General features: G+C 40.9%; 1 protein-coding gene across 1 annotated transcript in view; it reads left to right on the plus strand.

Annotated features, from left to right (window-relative positions):
- Positions 1-5,245: 5,245 nt before the first annotated feature.
- The window catches only part of pde4a (phosphodiesterase 4A, cAMP-specific), a 46,223-nt gene continuing 26,690 nt past the window's right edge, over positions 5,246-24,778 (plus strand). The window contains exon 1 of the mRNA XM_008415999.3: positions 5,246-6,566. Coding sequence (XP_008414221.1) covers positions 6,271-6,566 — 296 coding nt within the window. The 5' untranslated portion in view covers positions 5,246-6,270. The remainder of the gene's footprint in view (positions 6,567-24,778) is intronic.

A 24,778-nucleotide genomic window follows, 5' to 3' on the forward strand; every position in this document is an offset into this window, starting at 1 on the left:
ATCAGACTCAGCTTAAAAACAAATATTGTAATCATTTTAGTTTTAATTATTTATTTCAGCAAACTGAAACATAAATAATTTCACATACAGCCAACATCAGATACACATAAATGTATCAACATCGGCTTATGCTTGAGGAAAAATGCTAAGTTCTGAATTTTAACGTGAAACATACACTCTGTAATATTCTTGCATTAAGGGAATACAGAAATAAGAACAGGACATAAACCTAAATCAGAAAATTTTAGTCTGATTTAATCTCAGGGAGTGAGGGAAAAAAAATGTATTATGTTTTTTTTCATTTAGTGTAAAAAAAATCTGTCTACCATTCTTCCTGCATCACATTCCAGCTTTCTAAATATAAACTTTATGCACGACAACTGACGGTCTTCTCTCAAGAAAACATTCTTGAGTGTTTGTCAAGCTGCCCTCAATCAAAACAAACATTAATTTGCAGATTTATTCACGGGGTAAGAAGACATATTAAGTGCATCGAATCTTAAAAGAAGAAGGCACGTATGAACCAGACATTACGCATGCTAGACTTGAAATCTGGGGTACATTTTTTTCCTTCTTTTTATTTAATTCGTGGCTCAGAGGCTTTTAAATTATGTGGCGTTTGAGGGTCGACATGTGAAGCCCGAGGAGAGCTTGGCTGAACGATATGCTCCATTCTCTAAAATCCCTATTGTGAACCGTCCCGCGGTATCAGTTTCTGACAGTATTTAACACGCACATTTCCCTCAAAGCCATGAACTCGGAGCAAGGCTGAGCCTATTTGACCTGTGCATTGAACAAACATAAAGATCAAGAGCGTTTGAGAGCTAAGATGAATTAGCGTCATTCGCAGATTTCTCCGAACAGCTTGACATTTTTAGCCAGTTACAAAAATGCAACAAGAAAGCAAAGGAGCAGAGCGTCTTCAGCTGAGACAAATGTCTAATATTAGGCCTCCTCTGGCCCTTTAAAGACACTGACAAAATGATTAATGCTCTTCTGCATCACTGTGTTCTCCCTGCAAGCTTCTACAGCTCAGATCCTGCAACCACACTTTTACAGACTAATTAAGACTTGAGCTTTCTCTACAAATATACAATATACGTTTCCGGATTCAGAAGCGATGTCAGTGTGTGGAGCGTGACTAAAGCAAGGCGAGCTTTGCAACAAGAACTCCATTCACTCCTAAAACATCCCCGAATGATGAAATCTAAGAGCGGAGTAAATGCGAGCCACTTTTCAAACCGATTTTATTGTCTACAAAAACGTTCCACTACTTCATCAGACGCGGCTCGATTCTTTCAGCTACATTTCTCTGCTCATTTTTCATCCCGTACGTTCTGGTCATGGATGTTTTCCTGCTGTGTATTGGTTTCAACTTTAATACCTTAGCTCAAAGCAATATTTCCTCACACGAAGCAAGTAAAGCAGAATGGAAGTGTGTGGTCTCTTCTTTTTTTTTTCTTTCTAACTGACATTCAAGTGAAATGCAAGTGGAGTAATGTCTTGATTTGAGCCAAGCCAGACAGGAGAAGAGACAGAAGGCACACGAACAAGAGGGAAGCAGCTCCTTACAGAGTCGGCCTGCTTCGAAAGGCGGTAATTACAGTATAGACAGAATCCAGACTAGAAGTCTATAACACAGTGAGGCTGCATTTCTTATGGTAATGCGTTTGCTTCTCTCAATAACACAAAACATACGAGTTTGATTGAATTTCTTTTTATGTTCTGTGCCAATCAAAGCCGCTAGCCATCTCAGGATGCTATTGGACAAGTTCAGCTAAAACATATGAAAAAAAAAACAAACAGTCCAAATCAATCCCATTATGAGCCAACGCAATTCAATACATCCGATTTGGTAAATTAGTAAATATGAAAGGCCATTTTATGCATTTTGCAGATAAGGAATTCAATAGAGTGCATAAATGTTTTACTTTGATTGAATTCGCCTCACGCTGTGTCTTAGGCAACAGAATCAGAAGGGGAAAAAAACTCCCCTTTTATCAGAAAGAAACCAGAAGCAACCATTAGGATGTCCAGTAATCTGCCTCCACTAGCTGGGAAACGACAGGAAGGACAGAAACATGAACACACAAACGTAAGGCTAGGTTACAAATATGGTGTAGAACAAAAAAAAAATACAGATAAACAAGTAAACATGCAACACTACAAACTGTTGTAAATTGTCATGAAGTGCTTCAAAATAGAAACAAACACAAAAAACAACAATAAAATGTGTTCATTGGCATTTTATGGCTAGAGATAGTTTGTAGAAAAGTTAGAAATGATCATACAAAGGTATCAGTCAGGAGCTGGCTACAAAAAAGCTAAACATTATGCGTCTGTCATGGCCCAGGTAAGACTTTTATCCAAAATTTAAGAAGAAATATAACAAGACTGACATTTCTAAAATTGGACAATCATGTGATGCTTGGACAGCTGTTAGAACAGAAACAGTTAATTGTGGATAAACTAAACTAAACTAAGCTAAGCTAAGATAAATTAATCTAAACTAAACTAAACTAAGCCACACATCACCAAAAGAACACACTACCCATAGTGCATATGCTCGAGTTACTCCCCTTCAAGACATTTTGTTAATGGAGTGGCATCAAGAATTTTTAACCATGAACAAACTTCTGTCAGAAAACTGAAGATGAAAAGGAATTTCTTTCCTGCATCACCTTGAGTTCAAGACATACCTCAAAAGTAATAAAAAAATGGCTACAGCAGAAGAAAATTAGAGAGATGAATTTGCATGATAATCGTGGCAGAAATAAATCTAAAAATCTGAGTTCAGCTAAAGAAAGCTTTGGGAATCCCTGACCGGATAGATTTGAAAACCCTTTGCAAGTCAGAGTGGCAAACAGAGAGCAAAGGTCAGGGATGTCCACTGATAGAAATGTTAAAGGGGCAGCATGGATTAGCTCCAGTCAGTCCCAACCCAATGCTTTTTAAAAGAAAGATTAATGTCCTGTTTTACAAGTTGAATGGAATAGATATTTGCCTATATCAGATTTTACAATATTATTCAAAAATCTTGCAGCCAGTATTCCAGCAATAGTCTGGTGTTTCTGGGTCAAACAACAAAAAACCCCTGTTGTTGTTAATAGAAATCTTCGGTGCTTGAGGCAGCACCTTTTGGTAGAAATGAGTGAATGCTTTCAGTCGGCCCTGAGGAGAAGGTGGACTTGCAGGTAATTCATCCTGACGCTGCCTCCCAAGGGCAGCATTTTTCTAGTTACAGTACAGATTGGTGCAGATTGAACGCCGATGCTGTGAGCAGAACACGGCTCTCCATTCAGAACCCTACGCTGTACTGTCAGATGTGTTCTCTCTTATTGGAAATCAACTTTCTCAATCGAATGGCGTTATTGTTTTTTAAGCATTAAAGCTCATTTAGCTTCCAAATCGTCCCTTTTGAGCTGTCAGGAATCGGGATTAAGCAGATTAGAACGAGGAGCTGAAACATCCAGAGGTTTCTGGTTGTTAGTGACTTATGTCTTATCTGTTTTAGGGTCAGCAGTGGCAATAAGTAGAGCATTTCGGATGGCCTGTTTCTCTGCAGCCTTCTATTTGAATCTGAAGATTATTTTAGGTCAAGTCCAGAGCCGTGGAATGAGTCCAACAAATCACCAACAGGAAATATTTTATGGAGGCAAGGATCTGTCTTCACTTTTATGCAACCTAAAAGATTAGACTTCTAACTCACTTGCTGTCATAAGTAAATCTTCTATTATTTTTTTTTTATGGAAAATTCTGATGTTTGAGGAAAGTTTCAAAGCTAAACTCAAATTATGTCTGTGCAGGTAAAACAAATTCTTATGCTGTTTTCCTTAAACCCCAATCAATATCTGACCTAAAAGTGACAAGATAGCTCAGTAATTTCAGTTACTTCATTGCAGTAAAAATGTGCTGAAGCGGAAAAGAGGATAAACCGTGTAATCCGGCTTTCGGGAATGAGAGCATTATTCGCAAAAGTGGCACTTTTATCACCGAGGCATTAACTTGTCAGAAGATAGGTTTGAATTTCTGTAAATTAATATACAAAATTTGAGAACAATGATGAGAAATTGTTACTCATAAATGTCCTTACAATTAATTTGGCCTAAATGGAAATGACCCTTTCTCTGACAAGAAAATCTACCCAACAAACCAGGTACTTTAACGAGCATTGGGGTCAGCTACTTGTTGCCAACCTAAGGAGCTGACTATGGCAATAGTTGGCAGAATTGACATATGGTGCATATCAAAAATATCCATAAAGCTACAAATTTTACCACAATGTATCAATGTATTTCTGAGTATTTTGTAGTTGAGCGACAGACCAGCGTGGAGAGAGATATGTTTTCAGTTTACTTGCCGCAAAAAAAAAAAAACATTAAAAATGCGACTTATGTTTATATTACTTACTCTACCCATAATTAAAACCCAGTGCAACAAATTACCTCAAGAAGTTACCTAGAGTCCAACAATGTGAAATTTATTGTCAGTGGATAAAGTTCTGGGAAAGTTTAAAGCAGGCTTAACTCATTCAGTCATCCAACAAACCAAACAAGTTGTGTAAGAAGAGCCCCGGGCTGTCTCTGGAGGAGCAACAGATGTACGCAGCTCATGATGGAGCATCAACTGACTGTAAATTCTGCATTGCATAAACTTCTCCTTTATGAAAGAGACATTGTTAAGGGGGGGAAAAAAAGCCTGTTTGTTGTTTGCTACAAGCATGTGAATGAATTTGCTCTGGTCAAATACCAAATTTAAACTCCACCACCTCCATGCATCTGTTGAGCACCACATACTCACAGTAAAACATGGGGATGGCAGCATCATTCTGTAGTTTTCAGGGTATTTGATAGTCAGGCTATTAGGAAAACGACTTTTATACAGACAGAACCACGACGGAGAGTTTATCGTGTTCATGTCCAGTCTCAGTCGATGACAAAACAAATGTGACAGATGTTTAAGAGTTCCCGATTGTAAAAGAATTACTTGAAAACTGCAGATATGCACTGCTTCGTGTTGGCCCATTATATAAAATACCAAATAAATACATTGACGTTTGTGGTTGTAAAGAAACAAAATAAGGAGAAAACAAATATACGTTTCAAGACTATGAGTGCTTTTGCATGGCGTTGAAAACATCATACAAATGACTGTGCTCATTAATTTTAGGCACAATGCGGCAAAAAAAAAAAACCTCGTTCTGTTTGTCCAATTAGTTTGTTTTGTGTTAGGAAAATGCGCAGGGAACGGGCATGGGGCATAACGGATGCGCGCAAAGAGGAACAACCACTCATCCACCACAGAGAGAGCGAGGGAGAGGGAGGGAGAGGGCGCGCTGTGATGAAGCCAATGTTTTGTCGTCGAACTCCAGCAAATACGAGGATGGGGAGATAATGGTCCACACTGAGAAGGATGACTGAAGCTCAGCAACTATCAGTTTGCGCCTTTTTTTTATGTCACAATTGGACTTAACACCTGAATCTTGAAAAATCTGGACCGCAAAGAACAAAAGATCGCATCTGGGTTTTGGACAGTTCTTCGCACCATCCTGATTTATTTATGTATTTTTTTGAAGAGTGGGTATTAGAGTCCAGTTTTAGATTCTCGGGATTGATCATCTCTGTGGATGGAATACTGGAGACCTCTGCGCTCGAGTTTGCGCACAAGGATGCCGTAGCTCCACACGAATCGTGATAAATGAAGTACTTTTTGAAATTGGCTTGGATATTTTAGCTCGGCCGGAGAGACACACGCACAGCAATAATAGCGCAACACACAGGGAGAGGAGCCAGCGCCAGCGTTCTTTGTGTCTTTGCAATAAGAGGCTGATAAAAAAGCAATAAATTCTCCAAAATAAACACTGTCATCCGGCTGTGCGCCATGGGCGATCAGGCGTCAAACTTCAGGAGACGCAGCAGGACCGGTGTCTCATCACCAGAACCCCAGAGTAGTGAGGATCGTGGCCGAAAGGAGATTCTGGGATAAACTGAAACTGACCACCGCCGATAACAATGAGATTAATGGCTTTCTGGATGGCTTGACAGGTTATCACTGTGACAGTTTTTGATGTTATTCAGAAAACAAGGTTCAGATCTGGGCTGTGCTGGACTTGGTCACTTTGATTTGTTCGCTCAGACATCAAGTGGCAGAGAGGGAACATGAAATGATTCGCTTTTTGCTTCAAACGCGCGATTACAGCCATATCATTTAGTCAATAAGTTAAAAAAAAAAATTGATATTAGTGTATTATATTTAATTTTTTTTTGCACAATGATGGAACCACCACCATGTTCGAAGAAGAGCCTTTCGCTGTCGCTCCCGGTTCCTCGGGAGGGACAGGCGACTCTGAAACCTCCACAGCATCTTTGGAGACAGCCCCGGACCCCGATTAAAATCAAACACCGGGGATACTCCGACACCGACCGGCACCACCACCGGCACATGGAGCGCTCAGACGCCGTGGATACGAGTGACCGACCGGGACTGAAGAAGTCTCGGATGTCCTGGCCGTCCTCCTTCCACGGGACCACAAACACATCCATCGGAAACTGTGTCGGGAATAAACGGTAGGCGAGGAGGGAGCAGTGCGCATCCCAACCATCTCAATAATAGCCCATGGCGGAACCACAAGGCGTATGCGTAAACGGGAGAAGGAGGGGTGATGGTGTGGTGGGGAGTGGGTCATTTTAATGAGTGTGCAACAACGCGGTGCATGTGAAGGGTTAACCCATATGCCGGGGCTTTCTACCTGGAGGCGTGGGCTTTCGGTGCGTTATGCGTCCTTGGGCAAATTGTGTCAAATATGTGCCTGAAAAGGGACAAATAAAATAAATAGAGGGAAAAAAAAAAAAAAAAAAGCAGGCCGCCCACTCCTTACGCAGAATCAGCATCTGTAAACACAAGTAACAGTTTTGCAGTCCACATGCTACATGTACCCCGCGAAAGAGTAACACCGATGCGAGTCTGCGCGCGCTCCAGGCCTTTACGGTAGCGTGAGGTGGAGGTGCGGGGAGGGGGAGATGGAGGGGGAGGGGGAGTTGGAGCCCAAGCACATGGCAGAACCTGAATATGGGAAATGCTCTGACCTCTGACCAGCCGAGAGGGTTGAAATAAGTAAGTAAGTAAATAAATAAATAAATAAATAAATAAATAAATAAGTAGGGCAGTGACTGTAATGAGATGAGTGGAAATTATGCAGCGCTACCTGGACATGTGTCACCACCACACTGTCAACACAGATGGTTTCAGACAACATCTAATCTGGGCCACATGGCTGCTCTCTGATCAGATATGACAGTGAGATATTCGTTGCATCAACCAGAGGGCTCGGGCTGACACCGCGGACAGATACCAAGCCCAAACAGATAGAAGAATTGTACTATGCACGCCTACCTGCATGCATCCTGGCCAATCCACTGTTGAATTGAATTATATGAAGCATGTTCAGCAATAAAATTAGATTCAAGTCTTTTCATTAGGTGAATCGTGAAGCAGTACAACCACTTTGTTCTTACCCAACAATTTGCCGTTTGCCTTGAAGGTAACAGGGTTGTTTTTTGGGGGTTTTTTTTCTTCTTCTTTTCTTAGCTGCTTCTTTTTAGTGCAGTAAAATGCACAGTCTGTTCAATATGAGGTAGCTTTGCAGTTAAATGACTCATTTTTATGAGATTATCTGAGGACGGCCAAGGCCTATGCTGAATTATCAGTTTTAAGTCAGTCTTCTGTGGTTCTTTCAAATGCGACTAGAAGTTGACATGAATGATGATGAAACGTTGGGTCAGGCAGTTATGTGTGCTTTTCTTTTACTACTGTCATTAATTTAATGACACAGACGGCCAGCCCAGCGGGCCCCAGGGAGCACAGGGGAACAAGCTGACTAGAGGAAAGCCGGATATGTGTTTCAGATCCCCGGACACGCGCTGAGACGGTCTGATTTTTAGTGCATTGGGACTTACTCGGCCTGTCCCTCTCTCTATGTGGGCGGTGAGAGAGGGAAAGAGAGCAAGAGAGAGTTGGAGATAATTTAATTCCAGCTCTCTGTGCTCACCATGCCGGCTCCAACTGTTCGTGTTCACGTCGGCGCATCGTAGCGCATGAGGTGCAGTGTGCGATTTATGGTGTGTTTTGTGATACACACCGGTCAGGAAGGCACCGAGCGGCCACGGTTGCCAGATAAATGTTGCGTGTCCAGAGTAGTGGTGAAATGAGGCTTGCTAAGTGTGTTTGTGTGTGTGGGTGTGTGTGTGTGTGTGTGTGTGTGGAGGCATATGTGTGGGTTGTGCACAGGTTGATGCCTGACCTGTAGCCCGTATGGTTGCCATTAAACCTGACATTATCTCTTCTCATATCAATGGGAGATCAGAGGGATTTCTGTTGTGTTATTACTGTCATTCTTCTGTATTACAGGGACAATGAATTCCTCCTCTATGATTACTTCAGGATGAGGAATGCTTTGAGGAGATGCCTCATCCTGGCTTTGTTTTCATCATCCTTCATGAAATCCATGTTGATGCAGCTGCTCTGTGTTTTCAGCCGTTGGCTATGTTAGGTTAAATCTGGCCTATGGAATACAGATCAGCCTGTATATACTGAAAAAGAAAAAAAAACCTGCATATGCTTATTTACATGAGCAGAAGGGATAGAAATGTGGGCTTAGCAGGACAGCAGACCAACAAGGAGGACCTGTAGGAAATCTCAAAGTCAGCTTCTGAGATTGGAGCTTCAGAAAACATCAGTCAGTAAAAATCAGTCTGTCACGACATATCTTTAAATAATTCAGAACAGGTTTACATGTGGGCATTTATGCCACATTCATTTTGAACTTCTAAGGATGCATTGAATATGTCTTAGCAGACTTGAATGATTGTGTACATTTTCTGTGATTTTCACACACACACATAAAATAAATAAATAGCAGTAATAGGCTGCACAAGTTTGAATTATTTAATCCACACTTCAAAATTAGTCAGGCTCAAACAAATACGCGTACCAAAATGTGGTTCAATTTGAGCAGATTTCACCTCAACCACATGTTGTTTACCCATCAGTAACATCCTGCTATGTTACTGACATTTTATCACGTTAATTTAAATCAATTGGTTTCAGCTGATGGGTTGAAACCAACCCATCACCCTGTCGGGTTGAAGTTGACCAGTCCAAGGCCCAAACCTGTCATAAACTGGAACCTACCGGAACACCTGTTTCACTCTCCACGGTGAATCAACTTTACAATCCAAGTGGAATGAGTGTGTGCCGGCCAAAAAAGAAGCACCTGCTCCAAAATCAACATCTTTAAGCACTTCTGAAAGCCTTATGGTCAGTGGGCACAGTGTCTGAAGAATGCTAGAATGAGTCAAGATGAACCTTATAAGCTGTAAAAGCTGTCAAACATGATGGTAGCATCACACTGAGGGTTTGTTTTGAATTCTTCTGTACTGGCAGCCCAGTAGGACTTAATGTCAAATCAGCTTCTATCTGACGGAAACCTGGATGTGGTTCGGCATTCCAGAAATGACACCAAACAGACATCAAAACTGATGTTGGAGTAGATAAATCTTTCCAACCCCACTGGAAGTTTGTGGACTAACCTGAAATACCAGGTTTGTTGGAGGAAAGCAGTTCTGCTGAGAGCTCAAATGTTCATCAGGAACTATGCCAGGACCTTGTCCATAGCTACATGATACTTTTAGGGGTATGTTCATATGTTCAAGTTGGTATGTATAGTTTTTACCAGATTAGAGAACGAAAAACACAATAACTATAGATGTGTTCCCCACTTTTTCATTTTGGTCATTAACATTAATGCTGTACAATCATCTTGAAAAAAATGGCTAAAACCTATTTATGCTTTGTAAACTTCTGACCCATGCTGTAGGATTTCAGTGCTTTTATCTGGCCCCAAACATGTTTTCTTTTTTTTTTTTTTCATGTAACGTCTAATCAGCCGAGGAACACGGAGTATTTTCATGTAGCGGAGAGGGGAGGGGGGGAATGATTGGTCCTTGGTTTCGTCGAGAACTGGCTGACCCAGAGTGCGACCTCGGTGTCTCAGAGAAGCACACTGTTCAATCAAAGGAGGGTCGGTCAAGACCGCGTCTTGCAGCTTCAAAGATCAATGATCCCGAGAGCTGCTGGAGGGAAAGCCTCACGCAAGGTTTAAGTGAGAAACAGATTGAGATGTGCAGCTGTGGTAGAATCCCCTCGAAAACAAAACTGATCTTCACGCTCATGAGTCTGTGGATGAGAGAATCCGGGTGCCGTTCCGCATTCCTCCTTGAAGAATCCGTCTTTTCGGTTGTTTTCGCTCGTCTATTTCTGTGCCTATGTTATAGCCTACAAAATGGCAGTCTTAGTGGCAATCAACTTCCCCCGAGAGAATCCGTTTGCCTCCTCCTTACATCCCCGATGCCTTTTGTTCAGCCGTCTCATCAGCTCTTGCATAAGGGGAAGCTGATATGAGCGTATCAGTCATCAGGTCCTGTCCCCTCTACGAGCCCTGGGAAGTTTTAACACCCAAATAGCGTACTGACAAAGACAGAGCAGCAGGTCATCGTACAAATCTGCTGCCATGGGTATTTGTCTTAACCCTGCTACTGAAAAAAAAGCAACAACAAAGTGTGTCAATATGAAGAAGAACCCAGTGGATTTACATCAGGAGTGGCGGAGCTATAAAGTGAAATAGATGTGCCGAAAAGAAGGGAAGCCTTCACAGAGTCGAATCGCAGCAGAGAGCTGGATTTCTGTTCAGTTGTCTGTAGCAATTTCAAACCAAAGCTTTTCCCCACCAATCACCTCAGGCTATCTTAACAAGATTTTGTATCCCATAAGCTACAAATCCACCTCAGATTTATAACCCAGAGCTGTCTTTTTTTTCCCCCTCTTTGTTTATTTGTTTGTTTCTTTCTGTTTCTTGCTCGACTGACCGGCCGGCCGCCACAATAATTTCGATCATAATGAGGAACAGCTTCGGCTAATTACCTAACAGCTGTATCTCGAAGTTAATCATACGTTTACATTCCTAGAAATAATAAGAAGTCCCCACTCTGAGGGTGTTCCTCCTAGTAAATGTGTTTTAATAGCACTAAGTAATGGACCTCTTATCTCATTTGTGTGCAGAAACCATCTGTTTAAGCTACAGATTGTGCTCCTCGGTGAATACATCATGCTTCCTCTTTACTCTCGGAGCTAATTAGTATCCGGAGGCGGTGCGTGTGCTGGAACGCCACTCGCTACTGGCCGGGCTCAGGCAGATCCCAGGAAAACCTTCCCATGAAATCCCTTTTGCGTTAACACAGGGATGACACCAAACAAGTGCGTGTGTGTGTGCGTGTGTGTGTGTGGGGGGGGGGGGGGGTGCGTGTGGGTGTGTGTGTGTGGGTGTGTGTGTGTGTGTGTGTGTGTGCGCTCCCGGGCAGAGCATGCAGCCTTCACCTGAGGTCTCTTTCTTGTGTGTGAAAACCTTCTTGTGCATAGCCTCTCGCTGACACTCAGGCCGCCGGTTTTGCACATTCAGCCGGTTGTGTGAACCCAGCGGAAACATCGACATCCGTGCATTTTAATTACCTTCACACCAAATCGCATTAAAGTGGTGATTGGCCAATTTTTATTTATTTATTTATATTCTTTTGCTTTTCACAAGTGGTGACTGGGCAGCGATCCCAGTGGGAGCAGACAAAAGAGAGCTGCAACATGAGGCACAACCAGTCAACCTGCATTCTGCCACCATTATCTCCCCCATTCGATGGAGCTTGTCCGCTTTCATTTTATTTCAAACAAGTCCTTAGTCCTTTCTCATTCTGGATTCATGTCCATTAATTCCCCTTCATTGAACTTTCTGTCTTTATTATGCTCCACTTTCCCCCTGTTTCATTCAAGATAGCATAGTGATTTTGATAAGCCTGAAGCTACTTCCTCCCCCACCCCCTCTCTTTTTATCTGATAATATTGTTCAAATCTGGCTTTTGTCCATTCAGACAATAGCCTTTGATTTTTACCTCACTCTAAACGGGAGATATTGATTCTATCCTTGTTTTTTTTTTCTCACGGGTTTTTTTTTCTCTTTTCACCATGTGCTCCCCTCATCATCGCCCCTTCTTCTCATTGGCTCCCCGCTGCCTCTGAGATCGTTTCTGATAGTCTTATTGCTTACAGCGGCATTTAGCGCACTATCATACATTTATCATTTCATCCCACACTCTCTCTATTGTCCTTTGACATCCTTTGTGGCTTGCAACGACCCCACCGCACACATATTTCATCTTTCTGTCTTCATGAGGATATTTGCATTGAGTTCCATTCCTTTCTCATTGTTTCCTATGTCCTAACCCTGACCATTACCCTAAAGTTAACTTTAAAGCTAACCACTATCAGTACATGGCAAACCCTAAAATAAACCTAAGCTTAATCCACACCTTAGTCCTAAACATAAACCGTAACCCGAAAACCATCACTATTTTTTATGGTTGTATGAATCTTCACAGCATATTATTTTTTAATTTTAAAAATTGGTCTTACAACATTAGAATTGCAAAAACACACATACTATTCCTGAATTAAAATCTGATAAAAAATCTTTACATTAAAGTGAAGACATTTTTTTGATTAAATCAAACATATTTACATATCTCTTGCGCTAAGGATCATATTGGGAACAAACATTGTCTTTATGTGGCTGGAAATCAACTGACATAAAAAAAGAGAGTTCAAACAGACCTAGACATCAAAGAGAAGTCTGTTTGATCGAAAAAAAAAAAAATATATATATATATATATTTTTTTTTTTCTCGCTTGCTCTGAAGTGTAAAAACAAACCTCCTTTAAACCCAATTTCAAATCACTTTCTCGTTGGATTTATTCTTCTTATGTCAGAAAATAAACCTTTTTAGCTCCAGTAACAGTAATTTATTCTTCCGCCCCATTGGCGAAGAAGAACTGAGAAGGAAAAAAAAAGAAAAAATAAAAACCTTTTGAGTGAAATCAAATTGCCCTCTTGAAACCAAGATAGAGGTCCTCAATGCTGAAAATGATTTAAATGTCAAAATGTGCCGTTTCAGAATATGGGAGGTTTTTTTTTTTTTTCGCTCTGAGCAAATACATGGCTGAATTAAAAACTGCACACTGACACAGCTGCTGTGCTTCCAGTAGACGAAATTTCTCAGAAGCAGCGGTGTTCTGTTTTAGTGGTAGCAAGAAATGACTTTTCTTTTTTTTTTCTGTTTTCTGATGCTGGGACACAAAGTGATGCCACGAGGGGAGGGCAACCCCTTCTGAAATGCGCTTCAGGCTGCTGTCTGAGTGAAGATCTGTCTAAATGACTGAAACTGACAACCCCTCTGTCAGCTGTGTGTCACTGAAGCGTGCACACGGCGGAGCAGAGAGAACAAATGTAAGGCCGTGTGGCGGCGCGTCGTGTCCGAACCGCTGTGTGTCTGGCGAGGGGAAGTGCAGAGCAGCTCATCGGAAAACTCACAACAAATCAGAGCTGGGTGACATGAAGGCGTACACCTGGAGACCATGCTTCGTGTCGAGAGACTCGCTTTAAGACGACTGGAGCCAAAGTCTCATCTGAGGTCTCAGATGAGATCTCCTGCCTGTGGATGCTTTTCTTGCCCAAATATTCCTGGCACGGTCAACCTCACTGGACAGCTTTAAAAGGGAGTCTTTCCTGTTTGGAGTAACTGGACAGATGGCTTTACTGTGTTCATCGTGGCCTTCTCCAACGTTTCTGACAAAAAGAAAAAAGAAGAAAAAAAGCTTTGATCAGATTGTCATTTTTGTATTGTTCACGCTCAATATTTTTTTTCTCAGTGCATCATTAACACCGCTGACAGATTGAGAGTGTGACCCAGGCAGAGTTAGAGGACAAAAAAAAGTTTGTTTTACCCACTGCTGGTGTTGTACAACTCGCTGAAAGGGCTTTTATTTGAGCTTACATGCTGATAATTCAAACAGTTTCAGCATGAGAGCTCCCTAAATGTGCCAATGAATATTTCATAGTGTGCTAATTTAGAAAATAGACAAAACAAATCAGGCGGTGAATGCTGATTGCTCTCTGAATCTCTTGAAGCAAAGAAGACTGTTTTGAAATTCACAGTAAGAAACAAAAGCTAAATGCGGTGCCACGCAGAACAGAGAGGAAGTCAGGCTTATATACTGTAGATGCTTTTGTGTCTACATTTTTATGCCATTCATGTGATGTAAGCAATAAAAAGTACATATGAGGATATTTTAGCAGAGAATCTCTCTTTTTTTCACTTAAAAGTGTTATATATTTTTCAAAACCTGCTCACAGAAGCCATTAAAATCAGGTTAAATTGTAAAAGTACAACTACTTTAACTTTTTTTCCTTCATGAAGAATTGCTAGGGCAAAGCAAAGGATGTTGAGTCCATGTAGATGGACACGTAGATAGACATCCGTTTATGATAAAAGCTTCTTAGTTTGAATTATTACATTTTCAAAACATAAAAATTAACAAGACAAAACAAAACCGACAGAGTCCTCTTACATGACCTCTTCCTGTAGTGCCATGAATTTTTCTACAATCATCCTCCCATCAACTTCCGTGTCCCTGCTGGGAAAACATATCATCAGAGCATGATGCTGCCACCACCATGTTTCATAGTGAGGTGAGGTGTGTTCCAGGTGAAGTGCAATGTTCACCCAGAACACTGGACGGATTGCAAAGTGCTCTCTGAAACGTCGTGTTCCTTTTTCTTCATGATGTTCACATCATGAAGGACCAAAAGGACAATCTGATCAACACGTTTTAATGTAAATCACATAAAATCCTAATCAATTACATTCCCATCTGTGGTTGCATTGTGTCAAAACTTGGTGGGCTATGCATATGTTTTGCAGTGTGCTGCATAATGTACATCTAACGCACGTAGTTAAGGTCTGTGAGAGCCGTATGAGTGTCTGGCTGGAAAATCGTGCATACCTCGGTTTCCTGTGTTTCTAAAAGAGCCGCTGTTCCATGTCCTGACCTCTGCTAAGTCAAGTGTGAGCTACACAACCTGCCAAAACATTTCTTGTAGGTCATGTTCATGTTCACACATTAAGGGGAAATGTGCAGACTGTTGGAGGGCAGAAAGAGGAGAAAAACATGCCTCAAAGGTCCAGGGTGGTATTTTTGTGTCACGCTTCTCTCCAGTCTGACTTTTTGACATTTTGAAGAGGCTTCTTCTCTAGTTTGAGGTAAATCGCTGTCCTTTAATCTTTTTTTTCATTATGCAGTTTACCACGTCTGGATGGGATTTCTGAAAGATGCTTCAGCCGAACGGGAGATGTGTGTTACCTCCAACAAAGCCGGAGTAATTAGGACAAATGATGCCTTGGGTTTCTCTTTGTGTGTTTATTTCTGATTCAAGGGCTTATTGTATGATTACTTGTGTGAATTGGGGGTTCTGTTGCGTGAGGCTTCCTTAACGGAGATCAGAACCGACTCCTCTCTCTGTGCATTTTTCCTCTCCAGAGCTTCTTATTCTTTTTTGTTTTTGGCTTGTTTTCTCAAGAAAATCCCGAAAGCTTTCTGATGCAATTCACAGCAGAGATGGTGCTCAGCCAAAATTTACAACGTCCCAAAACCGAGCTCCTGTTTGCGGCATCAAACTCCAAACGCAAAGATCCGGTATCCAACGGAATCCAAACTAGTTATTTCTTGGAGGAAGAGGACACCCCTGCTCAGATAATGTCAATATTATTAGCTTTAACTGGCAGACTTCATCAAACAGGTGGGATGAGAGAAACCGAATCCATAGAGAGGCTGTTAGGATAAAGAGAGTGGAGATAAGGTAAGTGTGGTAAAAAATAAATAAAAATGAGGCAGGAGCACACGTGTGTTTCAAGGACAGAAAATGAAGATGCTTCTCTTCACAGATGACTGACAATTGTGTGTTTTGTCAGATAAAATTTCATGCAATATCTGTCTGCAATTGGTCGCGCTCGTCGCCACTCATGGCCACAGTTGCACAAACCAGCGGTGCTGTGTACATCAACGCCGGCCTTCCTCTCTCCCAGGGTGCTATAAATAGGAGGAGAGAAGCCCGGGGCTCTCAATGTAATGAGATTAAACCAAACCAGCCTCAGCTTGCACTGTTTTATTGAGCTTGATTTCAGTTTCTATTCCATATTCCAGTATGTATATTGAAGATATTGATTGTGGCTGCTGCCTCTGCAAGCTAAACTGAGTCCATGGAGGAGCCTTTTGCTCAGGCATCAGTGTGTTGTGCTGGTTTGAGAGGATCTGCATATGGGGTGGCAGATAAAGGCACAACTGAGAGATGAGTGATAATGGGGAAGACTCGTCTTGCACCCTGTAGGGCCTGGTACATAAAGGGGCGCTCATCATCATGGTAAAGTGTTTGTCACCGTGCAGGAGCGTCATGAAGCGTCAACTTCTGACTTGAAATTAAATCTCCTCTTTGCTTCTTGACTTTTTTGCAGCCGTTTTTCCTCTCTCTCTCTCTCTGCCAGTGGAAAAACAAAAGCCAACCGCAGTACAAAAGGCTCGCGCGCTGCTTTCGTATAAAGGCAGACGGCGAGTCACTTTGGCACAATTAATTGTGGATGCCTGTGCGTGAGCATGTGTTTGGGTGAATGCTTCCTTTTGTGAGACGAAAAAGTGTCTGGGGACACGCAGAGTGGGAGACGTGCATTCTGTTTAGACATACTGCCGACTCTCGCAGCCCATATTCCCAAAGTCTGACATTTTCAGACGGTCTGCTAGACTCCGACTGCTATTTCTATCACAAGCAGGGCTCATTACCCAGTCTCAGCATCTTCCTCCATCATACCGCCATCAGTTATGGAGAACATGGCTCCCCATGTTCAGTCAATTCTCTGCTGATAAATATACTACAAGTCACTAATCTACCACCTTTGTTCCCATTAGCAGCAAACACTGCACTATCATAAGAGTGTGGACAGATGAAAAAGGGGAGGGAGAAAGACAGCAGTGCAATCTATCTTCGAATTTAAAGCCACCATGAAGATGACAGAAAAACATTCGTCACTCACAAGCTTTTCTTTTATGACTTTCGGTTTTTTGTTCAGTCTGAATTCGGCAACCGATTGATAAGAGAATGAATAGTGGAGCTGAACTCTATTTAGGTCTCTATGAGATATAACATAAGCAAAGAAGTAGCAAAAGTTTTGTTTGTTACATGAGGTGGAAAAGGAAAAACAACGTAACCGAATGAGGGTAATCAAAGTTCTTGTGCTTTAAAAAGAGAGCGAGTCCAAAAGAGGCACAAGAGGGCAGGGAGCAGCATGGCATTAAAATGACAGACAGATTGACTCATCAGACAAGCTCTGCTTTAAGGCAATGGCCCCGAGGCAGTTTCACCATAAATGAATCTCAACTGACAAGCCTGCCTTTTTCCTACTAATGCAGTCTCGTTGCTATCCAGGATAATCATGCTCATTTCCTTATTGTTCTCTAACTAAAATGACTGTACCAAGCAGTGCCTGTTATTATTTTTTTTATTAGCGTTATAAGAGCAAGTCAAATGCAGTTCATTTTGTCTAATTGCTTGGTCTTTTCCGGGTACACTTTGAGAATAAATTAATGCAAAACAAAATAATAAGACAAATAATTCAGCTTAACTGAAAATTAAGTTAGATTTTTTTTACTGTGAAGTATGCTATACTTATTTAGGTATTTTTAAATGCTGATAATATAGATGTGGACAAATATATATAATTGTGGGGCGAGTCATTTATTTTAATGAAAATTTTTTTAAATAAATGAAGTCAAAACATTGTTAACATTTATACCCCACTTTGCACTTTTCTTAAGCTGATTACATTTGAAGTAATTTCTAATTAGTAATTCACGACTTTTTGTTTCCCTGGGGTATAAATATGATGTGACACGTTGGCTGGTTTGTCTTATCTGCTGGCCAACAGGCAGGATGATAAGCCAAGTTTTTTCTTTTGTCACCATATAGAGAAACGTGGTAAAAACAATGTCAAGAGCTCACTGCTAGAGAACTGCAACAAAGAGTGGCATCTTGACATCACCACGTTTCCAGAACAACCATCAGACAACATGCCAAACATCTGTTTGGGGTCTATGATAAGCTGCTTCTGTCCTAATGTAAACAGGAGAAGTTTCCTATACTCGTTTGGTGCTTTTATTGCGGCTGTGCTTTGGTCATGTGAGACTAAGACCGAGCTCTCCATGTTGCTCCGGACAGTGTTAAGTGCGGTGGAGGATGTGTAATGCTGAGGGCCTGTTTCTCTTCGCTGTGAACTTTGTCAGAGTGTGTGACGTCATTGAATCAAAGTCTGGTAGTCAGTGGCCATCTGTCTTTGTAAACAAGATATTTATCAAAAACATATTTATAAATCATCAGACATAACATCTAGCTCTTCAGTCCTGAGATATAAATCTTGTTGAAAACCTGTTTACCGATTTGTGAGCTGACAGCAGGAGTAGCACTAGCAATGAAACATGCACTGAAACTGGACACAAAAAAAGTGTTTATGTCAGCGTGTGTTTAAGTAATTTTACCAGTCAAAACTTTTACTTCCTATTTTGATCACATTGACATATCATATTATTTCCATTGTGTGACGCTTTAAAGCTTTTGCTAAATTTGACCTTGAGAGTTTCTCTGTCAGAGTTCAGCCCTGAGGGTCTGGCAGTCAAACAGACTACAACATATAGATTAAATCTTTCCCCCATAGCGCTTATGTTTTTACCACTTTCATTTTTCAAGCTGCGACCGAACCCTTCTTTATATTAAATCCCTTTCCTTCACTGAGTTCCATCAGAATTTAATCTCAGTTTTAAATTGATCTCCTCACCAGAAAACAGGAGTAGAAACTTTAAGGCTGTTACAATTTGCTTTATACAGTTTTACCACCATTGGCAACATAATCTGTCTTTAATAAAAACCTGAGTAATTGAGTGAAATCCGCCTCATCATCTCTGTAACTGAATTTACTTTAATCCCCCAAACATAATGTATGCATAGTGCTTTATATCAAGTAAAACAAACTCGCTCTAAACACTCATTCTGGATATCACAACGCACATTAATGAGAAAATAATGCATGCGCAGATGTAAACATGTTTGATCCTGCTGCAGATTTGCAAATTAAAATGTGCACTAAAGCAGAAATGTGCACATGCCAGCTCCCTCAGAACTCTAGCAAGTCATCTGTAAATTTGAGAAGATAAAATCTGTTTCATTTGCCGTTCTCATTTCCGAAATTATAACCAGAGGATCAAACCCACTCAATGAAGGAGTCATGAAACTGAGGCAGCCGACTTTATAAGTCCAGAACAACGTCGCCTGCGGAGGCAAAACAGAAAGCATTCAAAATTACAACTGAGGTGACAACAGTTAAATGAGCATCGATACAAGATTATCCTCTGCTGTGCTATGTCTGATGGGCGAAGCCTTTATTGGATCATTCGCTTTCTGCTGAGAGGATCAGGAGATAAACACAGATGTACAGTTGGAGTATGGCCTCTCTTGGCTGTTATCTTCAACAGACTTCGAAAGCCTAAAATGGCACTTATTTTCTGCCAGAGAATCAGAATGATCTATTAATACTTGTTCACTTTGTAGAGTTGCGAAAGAAAACTTCTCCCGGTCTTGATCAGTCATTTTTAGACACAGGAAACCAGCCTAGTTGAGTTCACGTTAATTAAAATAAATGAATTTAAATCTTGCTTATGGCTGCAAAAGTCTTGTATTTGTATTCTGTTGATGTGAGGTTGTACCCTCTAACCATCTCTGCCTCTGTTCCATTGACAGAGGATATAAATGTTCTTCCTTTTAAAAACAACAAGGAAAACTGTAAGCATGTTTTATGCATATTTCAAGCATTTGGCACAAAGAACAAACACTTCCTCAGTGAAATTCCACCTATATAACTCTGATATTATCAATATAAACTTCAGTTACAGCTTGGAAATTTTGCTGAAGTCAGAATGTGTTCAGATTCTGCAAGAAATTCGACATGCATCTGGTTGCTTTGTTACCTTTGTTTACATTTTTTTTACTCATCCACCAGTGGTGAGGTCAGACTTTTAGTTGGTCATCATACTTTTTTTTTTTTCACAGCCATCATAACATTTTTCCAGTTTGAATTTTATTAGCGCTAAATGTTTGTGAGCTTCGTCTCAAGTAATGTGGTGACCGTAAAAACATGATGCACTGTGACATTCATGTTTAATTCAAAGCACTGGTGCGCGTCGTAACAGAGCTGCTAGCATGCCTTTATATTCTTAATGCTGTTATTTAAAAATAGATATAATGACTCTGACAGCTGTCACATGACAATTAAATTATCATCCGAATCTGTGGATCCCCTCAGGCCTAAAGGGTGGACTGTGGAGTTCAACCCAAAAACTTATTTTTTTCCTCCCTCTTGTTTTATCCTAAAGCTGTTAGATTTTAGGCTTCCTTCACATCGTTTATCTGCCAAAAGACATGGCCTGCTGGTGGACACATAATTCCTCTTAAGAGCCATGTAATTCCCTGAGGGGTTAACTGAGAACATAACAGGCCTGAAAACAGATCAAATAGTGGACAGGCAAGCGGCTAACATGCTGGCAAGTCAACTTCAAAAGTGTAAAACTGTCAGTGTCGTCCTCTCAGCTCGTCTTTGTCAGAGCTACCCTCAAAGTGTCCAAAAAAGAGGGAGGTGTGACTTTATTTTTAATGCTTAAAAAAAAGAAAAGAAAAGAAGAAGCTCACAGCACGACGTCAAACGCCTAAAATAAGGAACAACGTGCAAAACAGATAAGCAGGAAGAAATTGCTCAGCCTCGTGTTCAGGCATAACATCGACGTGTTACGGTACGATTCAGAGCGTGAAGCTAAATGGTCCGTTCCACATGTGTTCAAATCGACCTTGAACGCTTTCACGCTCGGCTGCACCGCGCCCTGCATTTATTTTTGCATCACATTATATCCGTAATTATCTATCATTCGAGGGTAATAATCAGCAAATCGCCTTTGTTCTGGAGAAACGACTGTGATGAATGGGATGCCAGGGCTGCTTATTAGGCTGCAGTTCATATCTAGATTGAATTCAATATGACAGAATGTGAAATTGCAGAAATGATATGGAAATTTTTTGTCTCATGAAATTCAGATCAGAGTTTACCCTCCCAAAATAATAATAAAAAAAGGATTTTGTTTTCGCATTTTGCAGCTTTAGTTTTTCCAGGTCATCAGACAAAATATTCGCCTCAGACGTGGGTAAACTAACAGGTATCCAAAGTAACACATGTATGAATATGATTGCACAAGCCTCATCCAAGTCTGATTAGATTCGTAGAATTTAAAAAAAATCACTTAAATGCCCAGGTTTAAAGAAATCAGAAAAAAAGAAAAATAGATCAAAAATCCAGCAGGTGAGAATCATTCCCCACAAATCAAGAAAATTTGGAAAATTGGTACCAGAACAAAGATGCCAACCTACCTACAGATCTCATCTAGGAGGTCATATGGAGACAAATGCAACATGTAAAGCTCTGTAGACTAATGAGACACTAGTAGAACTTCTTGGCTGCTGCGCGTCCAGTTTCATTATTTCAGTCAAACGAGTTGGCGATAATGTTGATGGTTTGAAACTGGATGACCTGCTGCAACTGGCAGAACCAGGAATTCAGGTCTCTTCCAGAAAACCCCGAACGTCACCTTAAACTCATCTGCACTTGCGTTATGCAGCAGGAGGAGAGTGATCGAGAGCGACTTGGCATGGTCCGGATTTAAACCCTACTGAGATGCTGTGGGATGACCTTAAAAAAGGCCCGTCGTGTTTCAACAGCTCTCAAATGGGGCTGAATCAAAACAATTCACTCTCGGAGGAGAGGGGCAACATTCCTTCACGTAAATATGAAAGACTCATTGTCAGCTAAGGCAAAGAGTTTTAGGTTTTACTTTCTCGCATTGGTGCAGATTGGATTAAAGAGGCTTTTTTCCTCTAGAAAAAAAAATCAAGCTAATATCTGAAAATTGCTTTTTGTATTTGAATATTATTTTCTAATTATATGAAACATGATCAAGAAATCCATAAGAGGGAAAATACTATACATTTTCATAGATAGATAGATAGATAGATAGATAGATAGATAGATAGATAGATAGATAGATAGATAGATAGATAGATAGATAGATAGATAGATAGATAGATAGATAGATAGATAGATAGACTAAGTGAAAACAGGATTACATTTACAGTCTGACGGTGGAGAGGAAGGAACAGTGCCACAGTGACATAAAGGTAGCTCCCGATGACTCACACCTCTCTCTCTCTCTCTTTTCCTTTTCTTCATCTCTCTCCCATCTGGAATAAAATAAAAGGACCAGCAGCTCCAGCCTGCAGAGAGTCAGTTACGGGTGATGTGCTAAAAATACTGCCCCTCGTGTGGGCTGATAGGGGAGGACGGACTGGTGGGGCAAAGGCAAAGGGGAGCCAGGTTTATGGGTTTTGGCTGAGATGCCGGTGCTTTCCCCGCACTTCCCTACTGCTCGTGTCGGTCCTCATCGCCTCAACTTCACAGCGTTGCACTAATTGGAGTTTGTCAGCACACCCCTTGACTTTTTCAGAAATCTGGTCACTTCAATTAAAATCTAGTTCATTGCGCCTCCTTTAATCTTTCTGATCCATGTTGCTTCCTTCCATAAAACCTCCTGCTGCTTGCATTTCCTTGCGGAGAAACTCCATTAAACATCAAAAGTGAATCAATATGATAAGATTGCCCTCGCTCTTATAGCACGGTTACTCTCCCCCCTCGAAGAGTTTTTGTCTCTTCGCTCCCAATTTATCTGGAAGTGAGTAGCAGGAAACCAAACAGAGCACCTATTGATTACATCTCTCCATCTGTCATTTCGGATGGTTCAGTTGATCCATCTGTTTAGCTCAGTTTCCGTCTCAAGTGGAGGAGGAATAAAGTGCAGCGCGTGTAACTAAAACCAACCAGCAAAGTGGAACAATGCCCATTATATGAGTTGCACTGGTTCCCTTACCCTGTTATTTTGAAACTGGAACACTGGTTAAGAAAAAAAAAAAAAGAAAAAAGAAAAACACTGGGGTTCGGGAGTCACGACTCTAAAATACTTACATTTCACACTCAACAACCGCTGGGATTGCAGGGTGGGTGGGTGGGGGGGATGTTACATTTACATATAGAAGGCTACAGATCTCGATGAAGTAATAAACAAATTTGAAGAGAGACTTGGGAATAGGAAAAAAAAAAAGTGTTTTTGCTGCTGCTGCTTGTACTTTACTGAGCTGTAATGAATCATTTTTTGAGAGAAACCAGTGAGAAAAGAGAGAGAAGGAGAAAAACACGAATAGAGGAGAGACCCATATATAAAAAGAGAGAGACAGAGAAAGGAAATAACCATTCTGTCAATCTAGGCCGACCCTGTTGCCCCCCACCGTATAATATATGCAGCAGACAACAGCAAAATAGCTGGCAGGGAGTAGAGGCGGTGAATTTTTAAAGAGGTAGATTCCAGCTTTGAGGGTTTTTTAGAGGGACCTCAGAATGCTCAGTGTTCCCTGAAAAGAAAAAATGAGGCCCTCCTCCCAATTTTAGGAGGTTACATTGAAACAATCTTTGATGCTCAGACTGAGGAGGAAATTGTTTGATTTCTAAACAGTTAAACTACGCTGACGCCTGAAGCGACTCCTCTGACCTCAGCCTAATTGAACATGTGTTTTACTTCACGATGACACACACGACGAGTGACGAGCGAGGATGACTGCTTTTCAAGCTCAGCACAGCGAGGATTTATGACCGAAATATTGCATATGATGGCAACTTTGACATATTAAAACACTCGCTGTGAGTTTGCATACACTCATTATGAGCCTAAGATGATCGTGGATTATAATTACACACACAGACTTACATATATACATTGCATAATATTTGGTACACATCTCTTGGTCAGTTGCATCTCACTAGCATTTTCCTCAACAAACTGGATATTTGACCACTCATTTTGGCAGAGTTTATTTAAATTGATTAGTTTTCTGTGAAAAGTTGATTTTCTAAGTTTAATAACCAAATTCCCAATGTGGTCAAGTGTTTAGGGCTTTAGTGGGGCCCTGTTAAAATACATAATTGGGTCCAAGTTTCAATTATCTGACCCAGAATTCAAGGACATCACAGTGTTCGGAAATCGATAAGGCTCACCCTACTATAACTGGAAGATGCTGGAACACCAGCAGTCCCACTGGCCGTCTCTTCCACCCGAACCACTGGGAACTAAACTCCGGAGGTGGTTAAAATATTCCAGTGAGAAATGTGACACTCTCTCAAGAACCCCAATCCGTTTTCACTTCCTGTTATGTAAACAGATGCGACTTAATAAGTTCGTACGTGTTGTGTAAGCAGTCATCAATCCTGCAGCACAAATTATTTTTATGCTTGTTATGCAAGAACTGAAATTAAATCTCAAATGTGCCCTACTGGTGAAGTAATGTATGTCAGTTTTCAATAAAGCATTGCCAATGTACTAATTTAATATACTCTTATATTACATGGAATGATCACTATAGTGGTCTAATCCAAGACATTTTGTTCTGTAATTTTGATGATTATAGCTTATAGAAAATGAAAGCCCAAATTTCAGTATCCCAGAAAACTAAACTACTTTGAAAAATGTCATTATTGGAAACTCATGGTGTCTTAGCCTAATCAGCTTATTAACTCAAAACACCTGCAAAGGCTACCTGATCCTTCAAACAGTTTCTCACTCTGGGTCAGTACGCTGCACAGTCATAGGGAGGAGTGCTGAC

The sequence above is a fragment of the Poecilia reticulata genome, chromosome 8 (genome assembly GCF_904066995.2).
Source record: "Poecilia reticulata chromosome 8, P_reticulata-male-v2, whole genome shotgun sequence".
NCBI classification, from domain to species: Eukaryota; Metazoa; Chordata; class Actinopteri; order Cyprinodontiformes; family Poeciliidae; genus Poecilia; species Poecilia reticulata.